The sequence below is a fragment of the Chlorocebus sabaeus genome, chromosome 19 (assembly GCF_047675955.1).
Source record: "Chlorocebus sabaeus isolate Y175 chromosome 19, mChlSab1.0.hap1, whole genome shotgun sequence".
Lineage (NCBI taxonomy): Eukaryota > Metazoa > Chordata > Mammalia > Primates > Cercopithecidae > Chlorocebus > Chlorocebus sabaeus.
The window spans coordinates 4,172,104-4,195,980 of record NC_132922.1 but is presented as its reverse complement, the minus strand read 5'-3'; the positions used below and the strand labels follow the sequence as shown (position 1 = coordinate 4,195,980).

General features: G+C 55.5%; 1 protein-coding gene across 3 annotated transcripts in view; it reads left to right on the top strand.

The window, feature by feature from the left end:
• The window catches only part of GRAMD4 (GRAM domain containing 4), a 101,317-nt gene that overhangs the window by 44,177 nt on the left and 33,263 nt on the right, over positions 1-23,877 (top strand). For 2 of the 3 annotated variants that reach the window (XM_038007304.2, XM_073006582.1), the window contains exons 2-3: positions 2,421-2,631; positions 12,995-13,115. In XM_038007304.2, the coding sequence (XP_037863232.1) occupies positions 2,421-2,631; positions 12,995-13,115 (332 nt within the window). Of the gene's footprint in view, positions 1-2,420; positions 2,632-3,953; positions 3,960-12,994; positions 13,116-23,877 lie in introns of those variants that run through there. The other variant, XM_073006583.1, reaches the window with a different exon arrangement.

The following is a 23,877-nucleotide window of genomic DNA, read 5'->3' as shown; positions in this document are numbered from 1 at the left end:
CTGTAACATAAATACTAATCCTTCATCTATCATATTTGCTACTTATATTCCTTGTTTTATAGCATATTTTGAAATTTTTTACTGTTTTACAAATGAGAGGTTTTTACTTTTGCCTGGTTGCCTGTTAGATTTTTTTACTTTGTGGCTTTTTTCTCAGTCTCTCAATATAGACTACCATCTTCTTCTCTCTAGGGATTTGATAGCTACTAAGTTCCCTTTCTTTTTTCTTTTCTTTTTTTTTTTTTTTTTGTGACGGAGTCTCACTCTGTTGCCCAGGCTGGAGTACAGTGGTGCGATCTTAGCTCACTGCAGCCTCCGCCTCCTAGGTTCAAGCGATTCCTCTACCTCAGCCTCCTGAGTAGCTGGGACTACAGGCGCCCACCACCACGCCTGGCTAATGTTTGTATTTTTAGTAGACACGGGGTTTCACCATATTGGCCAGATGGTCTCGATCTTCTGACCTCGTGATCCACCTGCCTCAGCCTCCCAAAGTACTGGGATTACAGGCATGAGCCACTGCACCCAGCTGTTCCCTTTTCTTTTGGTTTGTGTGTTTTTTAAGTTTACTGAACCTTTAGTCCTTCTGCAATTTGTAGCTCCTATATTGGAAACTTTTCCAAATGGCTGACTTTTGCCCCCCCAACCTGGGCTATGAGCAGCGGTTGCTACCTCCCCATCACCCACAGCCCCCTCCTGGGGTCCTCCCAGCTTCCAGGGGGCGCTGGGCAGCAGGACAGTTCCCCGTAGAGCCTGTGTCCTGCGGGTTTTGCAGCAGGGATACTCAAGCATCCCAGAAGTGCTTCCCCTCCCCTCACATGCTGGGAGCCTCCTTGGCTCTGTGGCTCAGAGCAGGTTCTGGTGCGTCGTACGTCTTCGGTCCTCACTGTTAGTGAGACTTCTTTGCCACAAACCGTGATGCCGAGTAGAGCGGAGGAGGCTTGGGAGGCAGGGCGGGCACGTCGGGGCTGGACCTGACCTTGCTCTCAGTGCTTCCCTGCCATGCTGCCCGCCCTAAGCAGGAGGTTCGGGAAATGCCCCCGCCAGGGATGACTCCCCGCCCGTCTCTCCTGGCGCCTGGCCCAGTCGCCCTGTCTTCTTGAATTCCCGGATACCTTTGCCTTACTGGTAACCTTACTGGTATGCCTTACTGAAAAGATTCAGAGGCAAAAAATTCAGCTCAGAAAACTGGTCCGTGGCAGGACAGGCTTTCAGCCCAGGCGTGCGCAGAGCAGTCCTCCTACGGGAACCCAGGCGTCTTGCACAAGTTGGGGATGGGGTTTTGGGAGAGGCATCCAGGCCGTGGAGCTGCGTGCCGTCCTCTCCCTTCCTAGCTGGCCCCTCCTGTGGGCCACTGACCCTGGGGGTACCTTGGTGTTTTAGGGGGTACCTTGGTGTTGCTGGCCAGTTGGGGCAGCAATGTGGGGAGCATCATCCCATGGCATATCCGCCCTTTGGCACCCGGTGTGTGTGAATTACAGGTGTCCTCATGCAGCACACAATGACTCGCACCTCAGTGTGACCTGGCCACTGTGTTGATTGGAGTGGGAGGCAGGCATGGGGGCTGGGACAGGAGGCACAGCTGGCTGCGGGTGCCTGAGCCTGCTGTCTCTGGGAGGGCTTCTGGGAGGTGGTGCGATTGGAATGTGTCTCAGAGTACAAACCTGGTTGCATGGCGAGTAGGAACATGCTTTAGGCAGAGGGAGCAGTGTAGGCGGAGTCCTGGGAGCTGGGGTCAGGTGGAGCAGGCGGGAGGGACATGAGGCCAAGTCACCTCGGTCCAGCAGAGAGTCAACCAAGGCATCCCTAGCACACCCATCTGCTGGTTTCCAGGCATGGCTGCCGTCCTGGCGCTGTGCTGGCTGCCATCCTGGCGGTGTGTGTGGCTGCCGTCCTGGCGCTGTGCTGGCTGCCATCCTGGCGATGTGTGTGTGGTTGCCATCCTGGCAGTGTGTGTGGCTGCCATCCTGGCGCTGTGTGTGTGGCTGCCGTCCTGGTGGTGTGTGTGGCTGCCATCCTGGCGGTGTGTGTGGCCATCGTGTTGACCACGTTCTTGATGGTTCGTTAGGCAACTTTTCAGCATGGCTGGCCCTCCTTCCCAATTCCAGAGCAGCATTCTTCCCTTGTGCCTGCACACCGCCCCGCTGAGCCAGACTCAGAACCCTGGCTTCCTTCTGCCTGCTGGAAGCCGGGGGTCTTGCTTGGTGGGAGGCAAGGACGCAGCTCAGTGCTGACCAGGCTGGGCTGGGTGGGGTGGCCAAGGACCCCACCTGCTGGGTGCAGGGCGGGGGTCTCTGGGTGGGGGTTTTCTTTGGAAAGCTGGACTAGTCGTGCCCTGCGTGTGGGAGCTGGGTCGTGGGGCTTGGAGGTGTGTGTGGGAGGGACGGTGGCGAGCGGAGAGTGACCATGCCCCTCTCTTGCAGGGAGCCCGAGCGTCATGTTAGGGTGAAGCAGAGGAGCTCAGTGCTGAACATGCTAAGGAGGTTGGACAAAATCAGGTTCAGAGGTCACAAGAGAGATGACTTCCTCGATCTAGCGGAGTCTCCAAATGCCTCGGACACCGAATGCAGCGACGAGATCCCCCTGAAGGTGCCGCGGACCTCGCCCCGGGACAGCGAGGAGCTGAGGGACCCTGTGAGTACCTGTCCTCGTCCCCCGGTGTGGGCTGGGGTGTCGTCCCCGTCCTCTGTGGCCGGGCCGCGCGTGAACTCAGGCAGATTCGTGTCCTGCCTGTGCTGGTCAGAGACGGACTGGGCCTGACTCTCCATCTCACCTGCCCCCGACCCCCGCAGACCTCATGGGGCCGGGGTGCTGCCAGGCCGAGCCTTCTGTGTTCCCAGGTCTGATCAGCAACTGGACTGGTTTTCCTCACTGGCTTTTCTGGGTGGGTGGCAGATTTCTCACGCACATGTGACGCAGAAGCCTCGGCCTGGCCCTGGGAGCGTTGACATGCGAATGGAGCAGGGCGCGTACTGTCTGGAAGTCGCTGGTGCCTGGCTTGTCTTCTGGTCAAGCCGAGGTGCACGTTCCAGCCCCCAAAAGCTGGCTGAACCCAGGCTGGGCCCTCGTCAGCCACGCGGAGTCAGGGCTGGGCCTGTGGCCGGCTGGGGGGACAGCAAATACCCATGGAGCACCTCAGTTAGGCCCTGGGCCCGGGATGGGAGCCAGGTGGGGAGCCAGGTGGGAGCCAGGCAGGATCGGGCCCTGCCTTGCGGAAACTTGCATTTGGTGGGGGGGCGGATCGGGTCCCGTAGCATGGTTGGCTGGGTTCCCTGCGGCCCCTCCTCTGGCCCAGCGTGGCCTCTAGCACCTCCCGGTGTGCACGCACCATGTCTGGCTGGTTTCCTCTCCCATCCCCTGAGCCAGGTCTTCTTTCCCGGTGTGGCCGGGGAGCGCCGGCCTCCCCTGGCTCGTCGCGTTGCTAACGCTTTATAGCAGGACAGTGACTGTGCGTTGCTTTTAGCAGGAATGAATAATTTACTGCTGCTGCTGCTCCCTCGACGCTGCCCAATCAGCAGAGGCGGCCGCTTGGCTTCCTGGGGCGTCACCACAGAGCACGGAGCACCCAGCCTGCGGGATTGGCCGTCCCCGGGCAAAGGTCGTGGTTGGTCCTGGGAGTGGACCGGGACCCCGGCGGGGTGTCTGCCCTTGTGCGGGTTATGTGGCAGAACGGCAGGGGCCTGCCCTCACCAGAGAGCTGTGTCTCATCCGCCTCTGGCTGGGGCTGGCACGGAGGGCATGGGCCATGATTCTCCGATGGTAGTCTTTGTGCTGAGTGGTGGGTGTCTTGGAAACAAAAATCTCCCTCCCCACACACACACGGTTCCAAGCTCAACAGGGAGGGGTGACAGGGATCCCATGCAAAGGCCGGAGTGGGGCTGTTTCCCCAGCTCCCTCTCCGCCGTCCGTCTTTCCTGCTCCAGGCGCTGTCTAGGTAGCGGCCCTCCCGCCTGAGGGACCCTGTGAGTACCTGTCCTCGTTCCCCGGTGTGGGCTGGGGTTTCATCCCTGTCCTCTGGCCGGGCCAAGCGTGGACTCAGACAGATTCGTGTCCTGCCCAGGCTGGTCAGAGACGGACTGAGTGTGTGCGTGGTGTCTGAGGGGCGGGTGGGGCTGGCATGGGAGGAGTGGGTGGTGCAGAGGGTCTCCAGGGCCTGGCCTCTGGGGATTCTCCCCAGCCATTGACCAGCCAGGAGGCCTTGGCGGGCCACACAGTCCAGTAGTACCCGCCCATGGCGTTTTGGTGCAGGTCACAGCTACTGTCATGGAAGAACATGGGAACTGGCACCTGGTGCTGCCCCTCCCTAGGATGGTCCAACAACCAGCCTGGCCAAGGGCCTCCTGCCAGGGGTGGTCTCTGCGTAGAGCTGCTGGCATAGTGGGACTGGGCTGCCGGAAGGTTCTGGTACCAGTGCCGGGGCCTTGTGCTGTGTGGCAGGCCAGGGCTTTGGTGTTGGTGGAAGGCGAGGTTTGCGCAGGAGGTGACTCTGGAGGTGCGGTGCCTCCAGGACCAGGCCTGGCTTCTGTGGCTATCGGGGAACATTGGCCCAGCCCTGGGGCTCCTGTTGAGGTGAGGAATTGGGAGAACTCGTGGGTGTTTATTCTGGGACTGTGATTTGGTGTCCCGTGTTTGGATGGCTTTGCTTGCCAAGGCTGTTATCGGGGGAGAGCCTTTCCCTGGGGTTGCCGTGGTCCTGGACATGCCGTGGTGGGTGAGCTGGAGGGCTGGAGTGAGGGGCAGGTGCAGGGTTGCAGGTGTTGGCCTGGTTGGATCCGCAGGAGGTAGGGCTGCAGGATTGTGAGGGTCTTCACCTGGGGCAGAATATCTGGATTTGGGGGGCATCAGGGAGCCCCTGCGGGGGAGGGTCACCATCAGAGCTGGCTGCTCCAGGGTGATTGTCTAGGGAGTAGCCTGGAGAATGGGACTCCTGGGGATGGCAGAGGGTATGGTGCTGGTGGAGTTGCTGGGGTCACAGGAGAGGCAGGCCGTGGTCTCGACCAGCTCTGGTGGGCAGGTGGTGGTCCACGAGGCATAAGGGGGCTTGAGGGGGCATGTTGAGTTGAGAGGGAGCCCACCGAGGAGGGTCACATGCTGCAGAGGCCAGGGCAAGGTCAGCCTGTGGACTGGGGCCCCCCTTCCTCAAGGCTATGAGGGGCTGCAGGGAGAAACCACCGCAGGGACTTGGCCGTCCGGAATCCCAGGAGATTCCCAGTGTGGGCAAGCAGGGCCCTGCTTGGGGCATCAGGCTGAATGGAGGTCAGGCGCTGACCGCCGAGACCAGGCTGAGCCCCTTAGCTGTTTAACCTGGACCTGAGCCTCAGTGTCCTCAGCTTTTAAGGGGGACGGCAGTCTCGTCCACCCCCAGGCCTGCTTTAAGGATTCAGTGAGATACTAAGTGAAACGTGCATGGCTGGCATCTTGCTTGTGGTTAGCTTGCAGGGAGCTGTAATTATTAATGACCGTGAAATATTGATTCGCTAAACCCTCCTCCCAGTTCCAGGGCTCCTTTGCAAGGCCTCATTCCTGTAGCATGTAGATGCTGCTCCAGGCCAGGCTCACGAGGCTCCCCGGGTGGGGGGCTGTGCAGCGTTGCCCTGCTCCTTCAAGCCCCCCTCTCATCAGCCTTCTTTGGACATGCAGCCTCCCAGAAACATCCTGAGATCTGGGCTCAGGCACAGAGACCTTGGGGGTTGGTTTTATAACAGCTTGATCGAGATGTTCCCACCCGGTATACAGTTCACCCACTAAAAGTGTGCGATTCAGGGATTTCTATTAGTAGTGTATTCACAATGCTGTGCGACCTAAATTACTACAGTTTTAGAAGGTTTTTAGCACCTGAGAGAGACCCCATTCCTTCAGCAGTCACTCCCATTTCCCTCGGCCCCCAGCCCTGCCAGCCGCCAGCCTGCTTTCTGTCTGTGGACTTGCCCGTTTGGGACATCTCATATAACACGTGGCCTCGCGTGTCTCTTCTTTGCTTGCATCAGGGACTCGAGGTTCATCCACGCTGCAGTGTGCATTGGTGCCGCCTGCTTTTTTATGGCTGAACCTGCTTAGTCATATGGTCCAGCCACATTTTCTTTTTCTTTTTTCCTTTTCTTTTTTTTTTTTTTTTGAGACAGAGTCTCACTCTGTCGCCCAGGCTGGAGTGCAGTGGTGTGATCTCGGCTCACTGCAACCTCCACCTCCCAGGTTCAAATGATTCTCGTGCCTCAGCCTCCCAAGTAGCTGAGACTACAGCCATACACCGCCACGTCCGGCTAATATTTTGTATTTTTAGTAGAGATGGGATTTCGCCATGTTGCCCAGGCTGGTCTCGAACTCCTGAGCTCAGGCAATCCACCCGCCTCGGCCTCCTAAAGTGCTGGGACTACAGGCATGAGCCACCATGCCCTGCCTGTTGTCTTTATTCATTGATCTGTTGTGGGCACCTAGGCGGTTCCCACTCTTGGACTGTGATGATTAAGGCTGAATGCCTGTGATTGAGTTTTTGTGTGCACGTGTTTCCACACGGTCTCGCTGGGCCATGCAGGGACCCGAGGTTTCCCTTTCCCAGGATCCACCGTATTCTCCCGTGCAGCTGTGCCATCCTCTGTGCCCACCGGTAGGGTCTGAGGGTTTCCCTGGAGGGGCAGATTCAGACAGGAGCCCGCCCTGCAGCCTGGGGTGCTCTGACCGCCTCTCCCAATGCTCCGGGAGCTCTTCCGTGGGGGACCCCAAACAGCCTCACTCTTGGCAGCGGCTCAGGATTTCGCCCTGGGATGTTGTCCCTTCAGCTAATCTGTCCCCACTGAGGGATCGCAGGTGCTTGTGGCTCTTAGCGTCCATCACTCCTGGCAGCCTGGTGCCCATGTGGGCTGCGACACCCTTGGTGGAAGTGCTGGACCGAGTGTGCCTGTGTGGTGGTCCTGGCAGCTGTGCGGTGTACCCTCCATAGCCCCACGAGGACCGTGTGCCTCCACCCTGTCCTCCGTGGTGTGCACTCCATAGCCCCACGAGGGCCGTGTGCCTCCACCCCAGCCTCTGCGGTGTGCCCTCCATAGCCCCACGAGGGCCGTGTGCCCTCACCCTGTCCTCCGTGGTGTTCTCAGGCTTTTCCCTCCACCGCCCTGAGGGGCGAGACGGCAGTGCCGAGTCTCTGTAGGTTGCATGGCTTTTTTTATGCAGGAAGTTGGTCATCTTTGCACACATGTAGGCTTCATTCTTTTTATTTGTTGTGGTAAAATACAGAGCTTAGAATGCACCGTTGCCATTTTCACTGTCAGCATGTGGTTCGGGGCATGGAGCACATGCCCTCTGTTGTGCTGCCATCGCCACCTCCACCTCCACCTCCAGAACCTTTCCTCATCCCAGACTGAGGCCCAGGATGTGTCACACGCCAGCTCCCTGGGGGGAATTCCTCCTTGCCCCACCCCGGCAGTCTGCCAGCCTGCATTCCGCCTCCTGTCTCTGATTGTGACTCCTGGGGACTGGGGATGGGTGGAGCCTGCGTCCTTTCATCTCCTGGGGACTGGGGATGGGTGGAACCTCACAACCTGTGTCCTTTCATCTCCTGGGGACAGGGGGATGGATGGAACCTCAGCCTGTGTCCTTTCGTCTCCTGGGGACTGGGGATGGGTGGAGCCTGCGTCCTTTCATCTCCTGGGGACTGGGGATGGGTGGAACCTCACAACCTGTGTCCTTTCATCTCCTGGGGACAGGGGGATGGATGGAACCTCAGCCTGTGTCCTTTCGTCTCCTGGGGACTGGGGATGGGTGGAGCCTGCGTCCTTTCATCTCCTGGGGACTGGGGATGGGTGGAACCTCACAACCTGTGTCCTTTCATCTCCTGGGGACAGGGGGATGGATGGAACCTCAGCCTGTGTCCTTTCGTCTCCTGGGGACTGGGGATGGGTGGAACCTCACAGCCTGTGTCCTTTAGTCTCCTGGGGACAGGGGGATGGGTGGAACCTCAGCCTGTGTCCTTTCGTCTCCTGGGGACGGGGGATGGGTGGAACCTCAGCCTGTGTCCTTTCATCTCCTGGGGACGGGGGATGGGTGGAACCTCACAGCCTGTGTTTTTTCGTCTCTGGCTGCTGTCACCGAGCACCATGTCCTCCAGGTGTGCTCACCTTCATTCCTGCTTCCTTTCGTTGTGGGCTGTTTGTGTCCTGGGACAAAGTGGCTGAGAGTAGAACCCAGACCTGCTTTGGCGGGAAAGGTTGGAGGGGCCCTGGATGGGCTTGGGGGGCCCAGGAGGCTGGGCTGGGAAGGGGAGGTAAAGGCGGAAGAGACGGGTGACTGTGTGGCCAGTGCTGGCTGGAAGGAGAGGTGGCGAGGAGGAGGTGGGCACGCTTAGGGCTGGGCAGCGTCTGGGGTGACCCCCGACCAGGAGGCAGGAGATGGGAGACATCCCCAGAAGACCCATGCCCCATCTTGAGAGGGCTGCAGGTTTCAGTTGAGGCAACAGTTGGAGAAAACAGTTCTAGAAAAGCCGGAGAACTGAGAAATGGCCGGGCCCGGCACTCTGGTTTTATGGTGTCAGCCACAGCCTTGGTGTCCTGCACCCTTGGGGCTCCGAGTCCAGGCCTCTGACTCCAGCTCAGGGTGGCTCCTCCGGAGGTCTGAGAAGGGGTCAGCTGGAGGGCCCCACAGGGCTTGCAGAAGGATTCATACCCCAGCATTTCAGGGCAGCACCCCAGGGCCTTGTGTCCCAATAGGGGGCCCCTTGTCCATTGGTGAGTCCCACAGAGCCAGTCCTCACCACCCTGGTGTCCAGGTGGCTCCCAGCTGGGCTGCGGAATCCCAGGACTGGATGGAGACCATGGGGCCCAGCCCTCGTGGACCTGGAGCAGCTGTCGGAGACAGGGTTGGTGCATGTGGATGGAGCCAGGTCACCCGCACAACGCTGCCTGTGCTTGCTGGGGAGGGTGCTGGGCGTGATGGAGTTGAATTTTCCGCCTCTGCACTGGGCAGAGCTTTTTCACACAGGCCTCTGGCCCCTTGCCACATGCCGGTTGTGGAGCCCCACACAGCCCCCCGCCTGGTGGGGATGGGGATGGGGAGGGAAGAGCACACTTATTTGCAGGGCTGAGTGGGCAGAGGCAGATGGGAGCCTCCAAGCTCCTCTCCAACTCCTCAGCCTCCGGGAAGCAGCCCTGCCCGGGCTGACGTGCTAGAAAAGGGTGGCACGATCCAACTGTTTTCCCCAGGCCTCCCCGAAAGTGTGCCACAGCCCAGGCTCCTCAGAAGCCAGGGGTCCCCCAGCTGCTCTGGTTCCATCCCTCTGCCCGCCCGTGGGCCTTCCTCCCCTGCCCTTAGTGCCTGCATTGTCTGTCCTCCTTGTCCCAGGTGGGTACTGTTTGGAGTTGGGGCGCTGGGACGTTTCCCGTGGCAGTAGAGCTTTTTAAAGTATGGCTCCCTGTCCTGCCCTCCCTGGGGAGCCCCCCACCTAGTGAAGGTGGGGACTTGGATGAGGCGACATAGATGCCCACCCTGTCTTCGTCCCTGACTTCCAGGCAGCCTTTGCTCACGTCTGCCCCAGGGAAGGGCTGGCTGTGTGGGGCTGTTTCAGGGGCTGCGTGATGAAGGCTGCTCCTGGCCCGGGAGCCCAGCAGCTGGGGGCTCTGGCCGGCTCTGCTTTCTCCACGGGTTGATGTCCTTGCCACTGCTGCCAATGGGAGTCCCCAGGTGGAGGCGGCCAAGGCCACTGGCTTCCTGGGGACCCCAGCCTGCCTTGTCTCCAAGAGGAAAGGGGTCCTTTCTCTCCAGCATCACCTGAGAGGATCCCAGGAAGGATCCATTGTGGGAAAGGCAACCCCTAGTTCCGAGCAGGGTGTCCATGGGGTGTAGGCAGGAGGCGGGCTGGGTGGGCTCCGGGGGTCCCGGCTGTACAGGGGGTGTTTTCTGTCCTCAGCGTGGGGCTGGGACTTGGGGTCCTTGGTGGTTGTTTAGGCCACCTCCCTGGTTAGAAAATTCATGATAAGCACTGAGGTCTCCCAGGCCAGGCCTCCAGCATCCTGCGTGGGCCACGTTACTCCTGGGCCACCCTCTGGCCAGGCTCACCCTTGGGTGCCCATGCTCTCAGCAGACAGTTGAGGGTGAACAGGCCCGCTGGCCGCAGGCACACACCTGTCCTCTGCACCTGCAGGGAGGCATTGTCAACAGAAAGAGGAAGCAAAGTATTTGGAAAATGTCTTGCAGGTGGGCCCTGCCGAGGGCAGGGGGAGCGTGGCGGGTTCCCTCGGTGGGGAGCGAGGCTGCAGAGGTTCCCGGCCGCTGGGCCTCATTTCAGCTCAGTGTTTATGACCTCCTGCTCCTTGCGACAGGCACGTTCCTGTCTCTGACCTTGCCTTGCAACCGCTGGGGGCAGGGTGGCTAGGTTTGACTCAAATGCAAGGAAAATGGCGAGACACTTCTGGAAGCTACATAGATAAGAAACCTAAGGAAGGGGAGACAGAGGAGAGGAAGCGATCAGTGTGCATGTCCAAAAGCCAGCCCAAGGCAGACTCAGCGAAGGGGCAGAGGGCGTGCCCAGCTATGCAGGAGCGAGGTTGGGCGAATGGCAGGAGAAGGGGCAAAGGCAGGAGCCAGGTGCCAGCCTGGTCCTCGGTCCGCAGTCAGGGGTCCCAGAACTGCCCGAGGCACGTGGGGGCAAGTGGGTCGGGGCAAGCACGTAGCGCGTGGTCCGCAGTTTCTGTGTTTGAGATCTTTAAAAGTATTCATAATGGGCTGGGCACAGTGACTCACGCCTGAAATCCCAGCACTTTGGGAGGCCAAGGCAGGTGGATCACCTGAGGCTAGGAGTTCAAGACCAGCCTGGGCAACATGGTGAAACCCCATCTCTACTAAAAATACAAAAAAAATTAGCCGGGTATGGTGGCAGGCGCCTGTAATCCCAGCTACTTGGGAGGCTAAGGCAGGAGAATCGCTTGAATCTGGGAGGTGGAGGTTGCAGTGAGCCGAGATCACATCACTGCACTCCAGCCTGGGCGATAGAGTGAGACTTCACCGTCCCCCCCCCAAAAAAAAGAGAAATCATAATAGAAAACATCCAAAATATCTGACACACTTGAACTAGAAAGCAGCGGGCTGGGAGCCCAAGTGCCCTTTGTCCCTTCATGGTTGGTACCACCCCTGGCTACTCCTGTGCTGGGGAGCCGTGTCCTCCCTGCCCCCCACCCCGGCCACTCCTGTCCTGGGTGGCTGTGTCCTCCCTGTCCCGATCCCTGGCCACTCCTGTCCTGGGTGGCCGTGTCCTCCCTGGCCCTGCCCCCGGCCACTGTATGACTCTGGAGCAGGTCCTAGGCATGTTCTCATTCTGTCTGAAACGCCGGGGGTCTGTGTCTGAAAGGTGAGGACTGGAGAGAAACAGCCCAGGGCAGTGCAGGGGGTTTGGCTGCAGGCTTTGCAGTGTGCCTCCTCCTGGCTGCGTGTGGGGGCACCCAGGCCCCTGCCCACTGAGGTGAACCTTTTCCAGGCTGCCTATGTCAGAGCCACCTTCATGGGGATGTTTAGCCCCCGGTGTCTGTCCTGGGGCCCCAGCTGGGGTCCTAGTCTGTTGGCACCTGTGTCGTGAGCTTCCAGGGTCAGCTTGGAGCCCCAGACCCATGTCCGCTGCTGCGTCAGCTGAAGCACAGGTGGGGCTATGTGACCTCCGCGGGACTCTTTTGGAGTTTCTGTCCTGGACGGGTGCTTGTGGGATCCCAGCTCCCAGCACCTGGGCTCCGCTGGCCTCCCGGAGCAGACATCCCGTGGTCCTCATCTGTCAGTGCTGGGATAGACCCCAAGCAGCACCCACAGGGTCCCTCCAGCGGGCAGGACAGATGGAATCATCTTGCCTCCGCTCACCCCCTGGAACTCTTGCCCAGCAGCTGAGTAGCTGAAAGTGTGGGAGGTCGGGCACCCAGAACAGGGCAGCTACAACCAGAGTGCCCCGCCCAGAAGCTGTTGGTTTCTGAAGCCAGCGCCTTCTTCCTGGGCTATGGCCACAGCGTGGGTGATACATGTGTAAGGAGCCATTGCAGTGCTGCTCCGGGCGGCCCCGTCGAAGCTGCACATCCATTACCTGGCTGTGGAGGAGGAGGTCTGGGGACCCAGGTGGAGAAATCGGGTCCCTGCCCTCCTGTGGTGGGGCACTCACTCGTGTGCTGTCTCTCACCAGATCCTTGGCAGGATGCAACATGGAGGGTGACTGTGTGGTGTCCAGTGTGGGGCCCAGGCAGGGCTGGCTGTGCCGGGCGTGGTCCCTGCTTTCTGTCCCATCAGCAAGATGTGGAGTGGCCGCCTGTGCCCAGCCCCTGGGCTCCAGGCATCCAGCAGCGGTGGCCTGTAACTCGAGCCCATCCTGGCTCACTGGGGCTGTGAGCTGGGGTTTTCGTGGAGCAGACTGGATGACGAGGCCCCTGTTTGGAGTTTGCTGTGGCTCGCTGGGGCTGTGAAGTGCGGTGTTCGTGGAGCAGACAGGATGACGAGGCCCCTGTTTGGAGTTTGCTCACCTCAGTTCCAGCAGACCCTTCTGCCTGGGGGCCGGTCTCTCCGATCTACTCAGTGTGGCTCTTGGAGGCACCCCCCCGGCCTCCACTCAGATGTGAGGGCCTGGCTTTGGCATGGCCAGCCGGACACACGGGGCCAGCACAATTCCAGGGTTTTCTTCTGTCTGCAGCCCGAGGAGATCAGAATCACAACCATCAAGAGACGAAGCACCACTCCTCCAGTTTCCATTTTTAAAATGTTTCTTAAAGTCAGCCTTACAGGGGCTCTGAGGACATCCACGTTGTCTGAGCTATCCCTGCCCCTAGCAGAGTAGGCTGGGTGGACAGGCACAGGTCTTATGCTGAGGGCTCCATCGCCCCATCTGACTGTTGCATCATCCCCATGTCCAGAGACTGCAGCTGCTGGTCCCTTTCCCATGCCACTGCTGCCATCCTGGGGCCCCGGGCACTTCTGGGGGAACCGAGTGGTGCAGACCCAGGGTGCCACAGGTGGCCTCTCTGAGCATTCGGTGTTTTTCTTCTAGGCTGGTCCAGGGACCCTCATCATGGCCACAGGAGTCCAAGACTTTAACCGGACAGAGTTTGATCGACTGAATGAGATCAAAGGTCACCTGGAAATTGCCTTATTGGAAAAACACTTCTTACGTGAGTACCAGAAAGCGCTTGGAGGGGATGGGACAAGCTGGGTCAGGGGTGGCTGAGATGAGGGATGTTGTCTTGCCCAGGAGCTGGGTCTGATGAAGACCCGTGCCAGCTCCATTGCTGGACGCGAGCCCCGGGCAGCTGTGGCTCCGGCGTGGCTCTTTGGGCTGGGTGGTCCCGGCACAGCCTCTGCCCCTGCGTTTGAGCCTCCCTTGCGGCCCTGCTAAGCTGGCACTCAAGGTTGCTCTGCAGGGGCTGGGGGCATGGGGGCCTTTCCCCTGTGGGGTAAAGGAGTCTCAGGGGAAGAGGAGTGAAATGTTCTGAGAAAATTGTAATTATTTCAGTGAACGGGTCCCTTGCGTTCCCAATGGGTAGCTCAGACTTTTTCAGAGTTTTTGGAAGGACTCTGAAATCTTCGTTTGTTCTGGTTGGTTTGTGTGTCCAGGAGGGAGGTGGGGCAGTGGGCTGTGGTGTCCCCTGGCCTTGGCCAGGCGTGTCTGGCTTGCTGGGCTTTGGGCTCTGCAGCAGTGAGAATGGCAGAGATTCTCATAGGAGGGGCTCGCAGGCCTGGCCCCACTTGGTGTATCGCTCTTGAGCCTCTCTCCCCACCTGTGTCCTCCCTGTTGTCCAGATGTGGAAACTGAGGCACAGAGGATTCACTGAAGTCACCCTGCTGTGAGGTGACATCTCACTAGTAAGGGGCCACTTACCAGTAAGACAGCACCAGGCAGATGAGCCCCAGAGTTTCTGCCAGCAACCCCGCTGCGTGTGGTTTTCACAGCTGACACTATGGTGGAATTCTTGTTATTACACTCCTGTGTGTCCAGAGCCAGTCACTTGTGAACCACATGGAGCCCCCGTTTGTGACAGGCAGGGGCTTAGGACCCGAGTGGGTAGGTCACTCCCGTCTGGGTGTCGTGCCCAGCAGGGGTCTCTTCCATGCTCTGGACCAGACAGTCGGTGCCTTTGCCAGAAGGGCTGTCGTCTGGGTGCCCCGTCCGTGGTTACCAGTGCTCTCATGTCAAGGCCGGTCCACACGGCCTTGTGGGTTCACCTGGCAACAGGCGAGAGCATGATAGTGAGCCTGTGTGTGTGTGGCACTGGACCGTGTGTGTGCTTAGACGGCGTAATGAGCTCTGTGTGCTCATGTTTGTGTGGCCATGGTTAATGGTGTGTGCATGAGTGTGTGTGTATGTGTGTCTCTATGTACAGCGGTGGTTAACTCTGCGTATGCGTATGAGTAGTTAACCGTGGTAGTAGTTAACCATGTGTATATAGGCAGTGGTAGTTAACCCTATGTGTGCGTGCGTGTGCATGTGTGCAGTGGTGGTTAACCCTGTGCGTGCATGCACGTGTGTGGCAGTGGTCAACCCTGTGTGTGCACGTGTGCAGTGGTAGTTAACCCTATGCGTGCATGTGCGGGTGTGCAGTGCTAGTTAACCCTGTGTGTGCCCATGTGTGGCAGTATTAACCGTGTGTGTGCACATGTGTATGTCCATCTGTACTCTGACAGCTTTTTCAGGCCCCTGAGGACTGGACGTTGGTCGTTCTGAGGACAGCTCTGGTGACACGTTGTGGCTGTGCCGTGGAGCGACTCAGTCTACCCACGAGTCTTAGGTTGCATAGAGCCAGCCTGGGCAGAGAGGAGCTGGGCCCCGTGGGCTGCTGACAGGGTTCAGTCCTCCCGATGACCATCCTAGTGACCTGCCGCCTGCAACCTCGCCGGTTTGCAGTGGTGGCTCTGCTGGAGTTGATGGAGCTCTGAGAATGGAGAAGCTGGGCTCTCCCTGGGTGGTGGCAGCAGGGGGCTGACCCTTGGTTGACTGTCTAACGGGGCCTGTGCGTGGAGGGTGTGCTGTGTGGCCCGGAGAGCATCGCTCGGCAGACCCTAGTTAAGTCGTTAACCCCCAGAGGCTGCCTTGTCCGCTGAACCTGGCGAACTGCCTTTCTGTGAGTCAAAGGGGTTGAATATTGATGGTTTTTCAGTCACGGGGCAGGGGGTCAGCGTTTCACTTTCAGGGAGCAGGTGCTCTTGGCGCAGGGGAAGGATCTGTGAACATCAACAGGGACCCTCTGCTGGGGCCCGGAAAGCTTCAGGAGAAGGGGCGAGCTGGCATGTGGGGTGGAGGGGTGGAGGGACGCCTGTCCACGCACATTCACTTTGAGACTTTGTTGATACGAAGTTGCAAAATGGAGACAGCAGAACCCACAGGGCTGCCTCTCTGGGGACAAGCAGATCCCGGAGGAAATGAGGCCACCTGGTCATGAACAGAGCTGCTGGCGTCCATGGACCAGCACTTGTGACTGTGTCCTCAGCATTTGCCAAAGGAGCATCTCCTTTTACCCCTTGGTAGCTCATGAAGTAAAAGTGTTGGGTTCAACTCTGACAGCCTGTGGGGTGGTGAGCACAGGGATTCTTTTTTAATTACGGAAAATTTCAAATGTATCCAGAAATGGAGCAGAGTGTAGTGGGCCTCCCTGGTTGAAACCCAGCATTAGCCACAACAAGATTCCAGACCAGGCAGCTTCCCTGACACGCCCTCTCCCTGCCCCCTATGCACTCCCCGTCACCGCACCCCCCAGCCCCGCCGCTGATGTTTTGGAGCAAATCCCAGCCAGCATCCTCTCATTTCAGCTGTAAATATTTCAGTGGGTAGCCCAATGTGTTTTAAAAACAAAAGCCACAAGTCTAATATCACAACTGAAAAAAGCAAACAGCTTTTCGTTAATACCATCAGCTGTCCAATTTAGGTTCAAATTTCCCTGATAGGGAATGAGCCATTGCACTCCAGCCTGGATGACAGAGTGAGACCCCATCTCTTAATATTTTTATTTTATTTTATTTTATTTGTTTATTTAGAGATGGAGTCTCACTGTCACTTAGTCTGGAGTGCAGTGGTGTGATCTCGGCGCACTGTAACCTCTGCCTGCTGGGTTCAAGCGATTCTCTGGCCTCACCCTCCTGAGTAGCCTCCTGAGTAGCCCACCACCATGCCTGGGTAATTTTTGTATTTTTAATGGAGACGGGGTTTCACCATGTTGGCCGGGCTGGTCTCGAACTGTTGACCTCAGGTGATCCACCTGCCTCGGCCTTCCAAAGTGTCAGAATTACAGGCGTGAGCCACTGCACCCGACCCCATCTCTACATAAATAAATAAATAAATAAGGAAGGAAGGAAGGAAGGAAATAAATTTCCCTGAGGAGGTCTCAGATTGCTTTGCAGCTCTCTCTGAATGAAGAGTCAGATGAGGTTGGTGTGTTGTGCTTGGTGGTGTCTCTCGCCAGTCTTGGCCCTGCAGGTTCTCGCATCACACTTTTGGTCCTTGGTGGACCAGGTCACCTGCTGGACAGTCTCTGCTGTGGACTCTGCTGAAGGTGGCCTAACATGGTCCATACCCTGTGCTTCCTGGTCGCAACGGGGTTGGGTGACCCTCGGGGGACGATCCCTCTGTTGGTGGTGCTGTGTGCTTCCATGAGGCAGTCTCTGTTCAGTGTCACAGCTTTGATGATTGTTGCTCGGAGCCATCATTTCATTAGAGGTTGCAGAATGGTCATTTTCTACTTCCGCCATTCCCTTTCCATTTGTTAGCTGACACATTTCTGAAAACAAACTTCCCTTTGTCTGCCGTTTGGCTCCGCCGAGGAGTAGTTCATAGACGAGGGGCAGAGTGCATGGTTGGAGTCCCCCCTCGTTTTCCAGTTTTCAGAATAATAAGTTGCATTCTCTTCTGAGAACAGCCACCAGTGAGGGTGTTGGGCTCTCCTGGGGTTTTTGGGATTCTCATGGGACAGTGAATGTAAACATATGTGGCGTGTTTTGATAATTGTGGTTCGTATCTGATTAATGCTCAAATGGTTCTGCCTCTGGGCCTCTTTCAGTTGGCTTCTGAGAGTCCTTTTGACACAACCCAGTTGTCTCTGAGAGATTCCTTGCTTTTTGGTGTGACCAGCTATCCCAGGCTCATCACCAGTCCTGGAATTGACCATTTCTGAAATAAAGTCCTGGTTCCTTTTGGCGGAAGCGGACACTGACACACTCCATGGGGATCCTGGGGCATTGATGGCCGCTGGTGACCTGCTGTGTCTGGACCTTCTCAGTGGACAGGGCATGGGCCTCAGGAGTTCATACAGATAATTCTATGGGAATTCACATCCAGGACTCCTAAGTGCCTGTTTAACCTCATTGGACTTTTATTGTATCTTTCTTTTGCTGAAATCTTGGTTCTCAGTGAATATCATCAGCATTACTCATTTGTTTGATCCCTTGATAATACACACAATCTCAAAATAAAATATCACCAGGATTACTCAATGCGGTCTGTATTTGTTTCTAGTTCTTTTGTCCTTAGGACATGTTCCACTAGAAGGGTACAGGTTGTGGTGTTCGACAGTCACTGGCAAGACTTTTTCCTTCCTTTGTGGCTGTGTTATCAAGTCAGTACAGAGTTGGGTGCATTTGTTTCTTTTCACCTTAGATTTCTAGAGATGGCTTTTTTTTCTTTTAAATTTTGACATGATTTCAGACTTACAGGAAAGTTACAAAAATAATACAAAGAATTCTTGTATATTTTTCATCTAGTTATTCCCCAAAGGTTAATATTTTACCACATTTTTCTGTCTCCCTCTCTTATCTGTCTTTCCATCCATCCATCTATTTATCCATTCATAGATCCATCCATCCATCCATCCATCCATCCATCCATCCATCCATCCATCCATTTATCCATCCATCCATCCATCCATTTATCCATCCATCCATCCATCCACCCACACATCCATCCATCCATCCATCCATCCATTTATCCATTTATCCATCCATTTATCCATCATCTATCCATCCATCCATCCATCCATCCATCCATGGATCCATCTGTCCATCCATCCATCCATCCACCCATCCATGCATCCATGCATCCATCCATCCATCTGTCCATCCGTCCATCTGTCTGTCCATCCGTCCATCCATCCATCCATCCATCTGTCTATCCATCTATCCATCCATCCATCCATCCATCTGTCCATCCGTCCATCTGTCTGTCCATCCGTCCATCCATCCATCTGTCTATCCATCTATCCATCCATCCATTTATCCATTTATCCATCCATTTATCCATTCATGGATCCATCTCTCCATCCATCCATCCATCCATCCATCCATCCATCCATCCATCCGTCCATCTATCCATCTGTCCATCCATCTGTTTATCCATCTATCCATCCATCCATCCATCCATGGATCCATCTGTCCATCCATCCGTTTATCCATCTATCCATCCGTCCATCCATCCATCCATCCATCCATCCATCTATCCATCTGTCCATCCATCCGTTTATCCATTTATCCATCCGTCCATCCATCCATCCATCTATCCATCTATCCATCCATCCATTTATCCATTTATCCATCCATTTATCCATTCATGGATCCATCTCTCCATCCATCCATCCATCCATCCATCCATCCATCCATCCATCTATCCATCTGTCCATCCATCCGTTTATCCATCCATCCATCCGTCCATCCATCCATCCATCTATCCATCCAGGTATTCTTTTTTTCTGAGCTGCTTGGTGGTCGGTTGCAGACACAATACCCCTGAGTGCTAAAAACTTTTGTCGTGTTTCCAAAAAGCAAGGATATTCTCTTACCTAACTACAGGACAGTTATCAAAATCATGAAATTAACACTGATACAATGCTATTATCTGGTCTGAGATCTTATTCCTACCTCACTATTGTCTAGTAATGTCCTTTGTAGGAAAAGACAGTTCTGAGTTGCGATAGTTTCATGCCTCTTTTGTCTCCTTTCACCTGGAGCAGTTCTTTCTTTGTTTCCTGATGTTGACATTTTTGAAGAGCACAGGTCAGTTATTTTGCAGACTGTCCTCAATGTGGGTTGGCCGTGTTTCCTCATGAAGAGACTCAGGTCATGCGATTGTGTCCGGGGGCCACGGACATGCTGGTGTGTCCTTATGTCACGTCGGCGGGTACATGATGCCATTTTGTCCCATGATGCATGATGTAGAGACTTCTTTTTTAAATTAAATTTATTCGTACAGCTATCTAAAATCGTTTCCATGGTTCCAAAGTCAAGGTATATTCAGAGAAGTCGAGTTTCTCTTCTTGCACCCCGCCCCCATTTCCTTTCTTCCCCTGTAGATAACCAGTTTCCTTCTAATTTTACACTGTATTCTTCCAACTGAAATTTTTTATAAGCATGAGCATCTATATTGATTCTTACCTTCCTGCTTAGATAAATGTTAGGGTGCTCACACTTTCTGCACACTCACATTATATCCTGTAGGTCACTCCAAAATGGTACACAGAGATAATCCCTGTTCCAGGTTACACCTGCCCCTGTTCTGTGTTACAGCTGTCCCTGTTCCCATGTTACATCTGTCCCTGTTCTGGACCTGCCCCTGTTCCAGGTTACACCTGTCCCTGTTCTGTGTTACACCTGCCCCTGTTCCAGGTTACACCTGTCCCTGTTCCATGTTATACCTGTCCCTGTCCCCAGTTACACCTGTCCCTGTCCCCAGTTACACCTGTCCCTGTTCCGTGTTATACCTGTCCCTGTCCCCAGTCACACCTGTCCCTGTTCCATGTTACATCTGTCCCTGTTCCATGTTACACCCATCCTTTTTCTGGGTTACAGCTGTCCCATGTTACACCTGTCCCTATCCTGGGTTACACCTATCCTGGTTCTGGGTCATACCTGTCCCTGTCCTGGGTTGTACTTGTCCCTGTCCTGGGTTACATGCATCCCTTTTCTGGGTTACACCTGTCCCATGTTACACTTGTCCCTGTCTCGGGTTACACCTGTCTCTGCTCTGGGTTACACCTGTCCCTGTTCCGGGTTACACCTGTCCCTGTTCTGGGTTACACCTGTCCCTGTTCCAGGTTACATTTATGTCCACAGTGTGACTGTAGCGTGGCTTCATCCACTTGTCTACTTGTTCCCTGTTTTTTTTTGTTTTTTTTTTTACTTTGTTTTGTTTTTGAAACAGGCTCATTCTATCACTCAGGCTGGAGTGCAGTAGCATGATCCTGGCTCACTGCAGCCTCGTCCTCCCAGGCTCAAGCAATCCTCCCACCTCAGCCTCCTGAGTAGCAAAAAAGCCTCCTGGCTTTTTGTGTGTATGTGTGTGGAGACGGGGCTTCACCATGTTGCCCAGGCTGATCTTGAACTCCTGGACTCAAGCCATCCATCCGCCTCAGCCTCTCAAAGTTTATTACAGGTGTGAGCCACTGTTCCTGGCCTTGCTTATTCCCTGTTGATGGACAGTTGTACTGTCTCCAGGAGTACAGGATGTTAGTAGTTACAGGTAGTTCTTAGCAGGCTGTCTGCACCTGGAGGATATGGGATGAGCTTGTTTTTGTACCCCAAGCATGATGTCTTTGGTATAGTGGGAGCTTGGTGAATGGAGGGATTAATTGCAGATTAGTTGGAGTTTGCCCAGCAGAACCTGTGCACTGTCCCATTCTCACACCCATCTTAGTCCCCAGAAGGATATAGAATGTAAGAAAGGACATTATGTAATCTGGGGACCCACGGGCATATTCTGGTTGCCACTAAGCTGACATCTGTGTGCTGCTGTGGCCATCCCTGCCTCTCCTGACCTGCAGGAGGGAGTGCTGGCGTGGAGAGCTGTGTTAGGAGTCAGGACCCAATTCTAATCCTTGACTCAGGCACTGGTTAGCAGGTGACTGTGGACATTTACCCGTCTGGGGCCTCAGCTCCCCCACCTGTAAAACAGCTAAGTGGTCAGTGTTAAAATTCCACTCCATTATCTATAGTACCTTCTCTCAGAAAGCAGAGTATTATTCTTCACAGAGGAGAGGAAATGGCCCAAGTATGCCGCAGCCTTCTCTGATGATTAAATCCTGAAGAGTACATTTTCCTTCAAGAAAGTGACACAGGATGAAGACTGTGAAGTTGAAATGGATTTTGGCTCGTGGCTGAAGGCAGGAGCCTAAATTTGTTAAAGAAGCACATAAATAAATTAAAAGCATCATGCATTTTTATGTAGCCCCAAATGCATTTCGGTTGCTAGTGCTTTTTGAGCGCGGTTGCCGTGCACGCGTGTGCATCTGTTGGTCACTTGTCACCTGCCGTGCGCAGGCTCTGGGAGGTGAGATTCCCCAGGGTTGTGAGGTGCACACACAGCCTCTACGCAAGGGCAATGTGTTGCAGAATTTGGATTTTGGAGGGGAAGTGCTTCTGAGGACCTTGGGGCCCAGGGAGCTTCTCTTCCTGGGGGCTTCCCGGTTGCTAGGCTGTGTAGGGGAGCCCTCGTGACTGCCTTTCTTCTTCCTGTGTTGCTGGTGAGGGCTGCAGATGCCTCCCGGCTGAGCTGGAGGGTGCTTCCCTAGGCTACCATGCCCCAACTCTGGGAGGATTCCTGGCAGATGCACTCAGCGCCAGACACGGGTGGATTCCCGGCAGATGCACTCAGATGGGCAGTGGCAGTGGTTCCCCAAGAGTGTGACTTGGAGAGAAGGTGCCTTTTCCTCCTGAGCCCCTGATGCTCCTGGAAGCTCCCTTTCCTGATCACATACAGGGATCAGAGTTCAGAGTGGCCGGCCCTTAGGCCATGGGAGGTCTTCTCGAAGAAGCTGGCAGGAGGGGCCAGCCATCTGCTTCCTGAGGCCTGCAGGGCTTCCTCTGAATGCACAGCTTTAATGGAGGGGTCCTGGAGGGGAAGGGAAGTTTCTAGGTGGCTGTCCTGGGTGATTCAGAGTGAGGAAAACCTTCCTTACCATTGAAGTCTTCTGGAAGCAGAGGGGTCTGGGGAGCTGCCAGCTGCCTGCTGGTGAGGGTGTCCTTTTGAGGTCAGATGGAGACAGGCTTAGGTGTGGGGTTGACTCGAAGTTTCTGGACTTGCCCCTTAGGACCTGGGCCTGTGGGTGTGGTTCTTGACTCAGGCCTGTTAAACTCCGCTTTTACAGTTTCTCCGGTGGTGAAAAGATAAACTCTGTATTCGTCTGTTTTCACGCTGCTGATAAAGACACACCTGAGACTGGGCACTTTACAAACAAAAGAGGTTTAATGGACTTACAGTTCCACATGGCTGGGGAGGCCTGGCAATCATGGAGGAAGGCAAGGAGGAGCAAGTCACATCTTACATGGATGGCAGCAGGCAAAGAGAGAGCTTGTGCAGGGAAACTCCTCCTTATAAAACCGTCAGATCTCGTGAGACTCCTTCACGATCACAAGAACAGCACAGGAGAGACCTGCCCCCGTGTTTTAATTACCTCCCACCGGGTCCCTCCTACAACATGTGGGAATTCAAGATGAGATTTGGGTGGGGACACAGCCAAACCGTATCAGACTTCCAGGGCCAGACACTGGGTTGGTCTGGTTCTGCCCTAGAGTGACGTGTTTAATAAGTGATGACCATGAGCGGCTGACCCAGACCTACAGAAGGGAGCAGACAGGCAGAAGATGAAGACAGGTGGCACTGAGACAGTGGCGTGTCTGTATTACACGGAATTTCCCTAGGAAAAAACGAAGTTGGCCCCCAATCCGTGTTTCTCCATCACCTGCATTGCCCCATGAACACCCGCCTGCTCTTTAATTACACATTGTGGATGTTAGGCCCTGGGATCCTTCATTGCCCAGGACAGATCTTTGAGTACGGGGTGAGCTGACCCCGCCAGACTGAGTTCCTGGCCCCGTCCCTGGAGCTCACACCTCAGAGGAGAAACCCCTGATCCTGCCAGCAGGGGGCCTCCTCCCTGCTGCCTCCAGGGTCTGGGGTGAAGTCAAAGAGGGAGCCTGATCATGCCTGCCTGTGTGTTTTGCAATGGCTGCAGGTCCTGGGTCCAGCATCGTCATCTGACAGGTGTTTTGGATGATGCCTGTGTTGAATTCCATGGGAAGTGTTAAGTCGGGAACCACTGCCCACCTCTGTGACCTCTCAAGTTAACTGCATCCTGCCCCGATGAACACATCCCAGCTCCCTGGTCTCACAGCCGAGGTCCTGTGTGCAGTGGGTGAGACACTCCCCAGGCCAGCAAGCCTTCCCGTCCTCTGCACCTCGTCTGTAGATGAGGCTGAATGGCAGAGACAAGCTCTCTAGTGGCACATGGAGAGTACTGGTGCAGCACCTGGCGTGTCCTAGTGTCCCAGCTCTGTAAGAAGACCCTTATTTATGTCACATTCATCTACCAGCTGGACTCATGTGGGAGGGAGTAAAGGTAGCTGCTGCCTTATCTGTGACTTCCAAGGGCTTGGGCCCAGAGCCTGGCAGCTATTGGATGCTCAGCGCACATATGCGTGTATGTATATATGGATGGATGGCTGTGGGTGAGTGAATAGGTAGATGGGTAGACAGGTGAGTGGATGGGTGGATGAATGCATTGCTGGATAGATGGATGGGTGGATGGATGAATGGATGGATGAGTGGACATGCAGATGGATGGATGAGAGAGTGGATGGATGGATGGATCAGTGAGTAGGCAAACAAATAGGTAGATTAAGTAAATGGGTGGGTAAATCATGGATGGATGGATGGGTGGATGAACAGACAAGTGAGTGGATGGATGGATGAATGGGTGAGTGGATGGATGGATAGGTGGGTGAATGGGAAACGGGATGGGTAGATGGATTGGTGAGTGGATGGATGGATGGATGAATGGATGGATGGGTGAGTAGATAGATATATGGGTGGGTGAATAGGAGAAGGGATGGTTAGATGGGTGGGTGAGTGGATGTGTGGATGGATGGACATGTGGGTGGATGGATGGGTGATTGGATAGATGG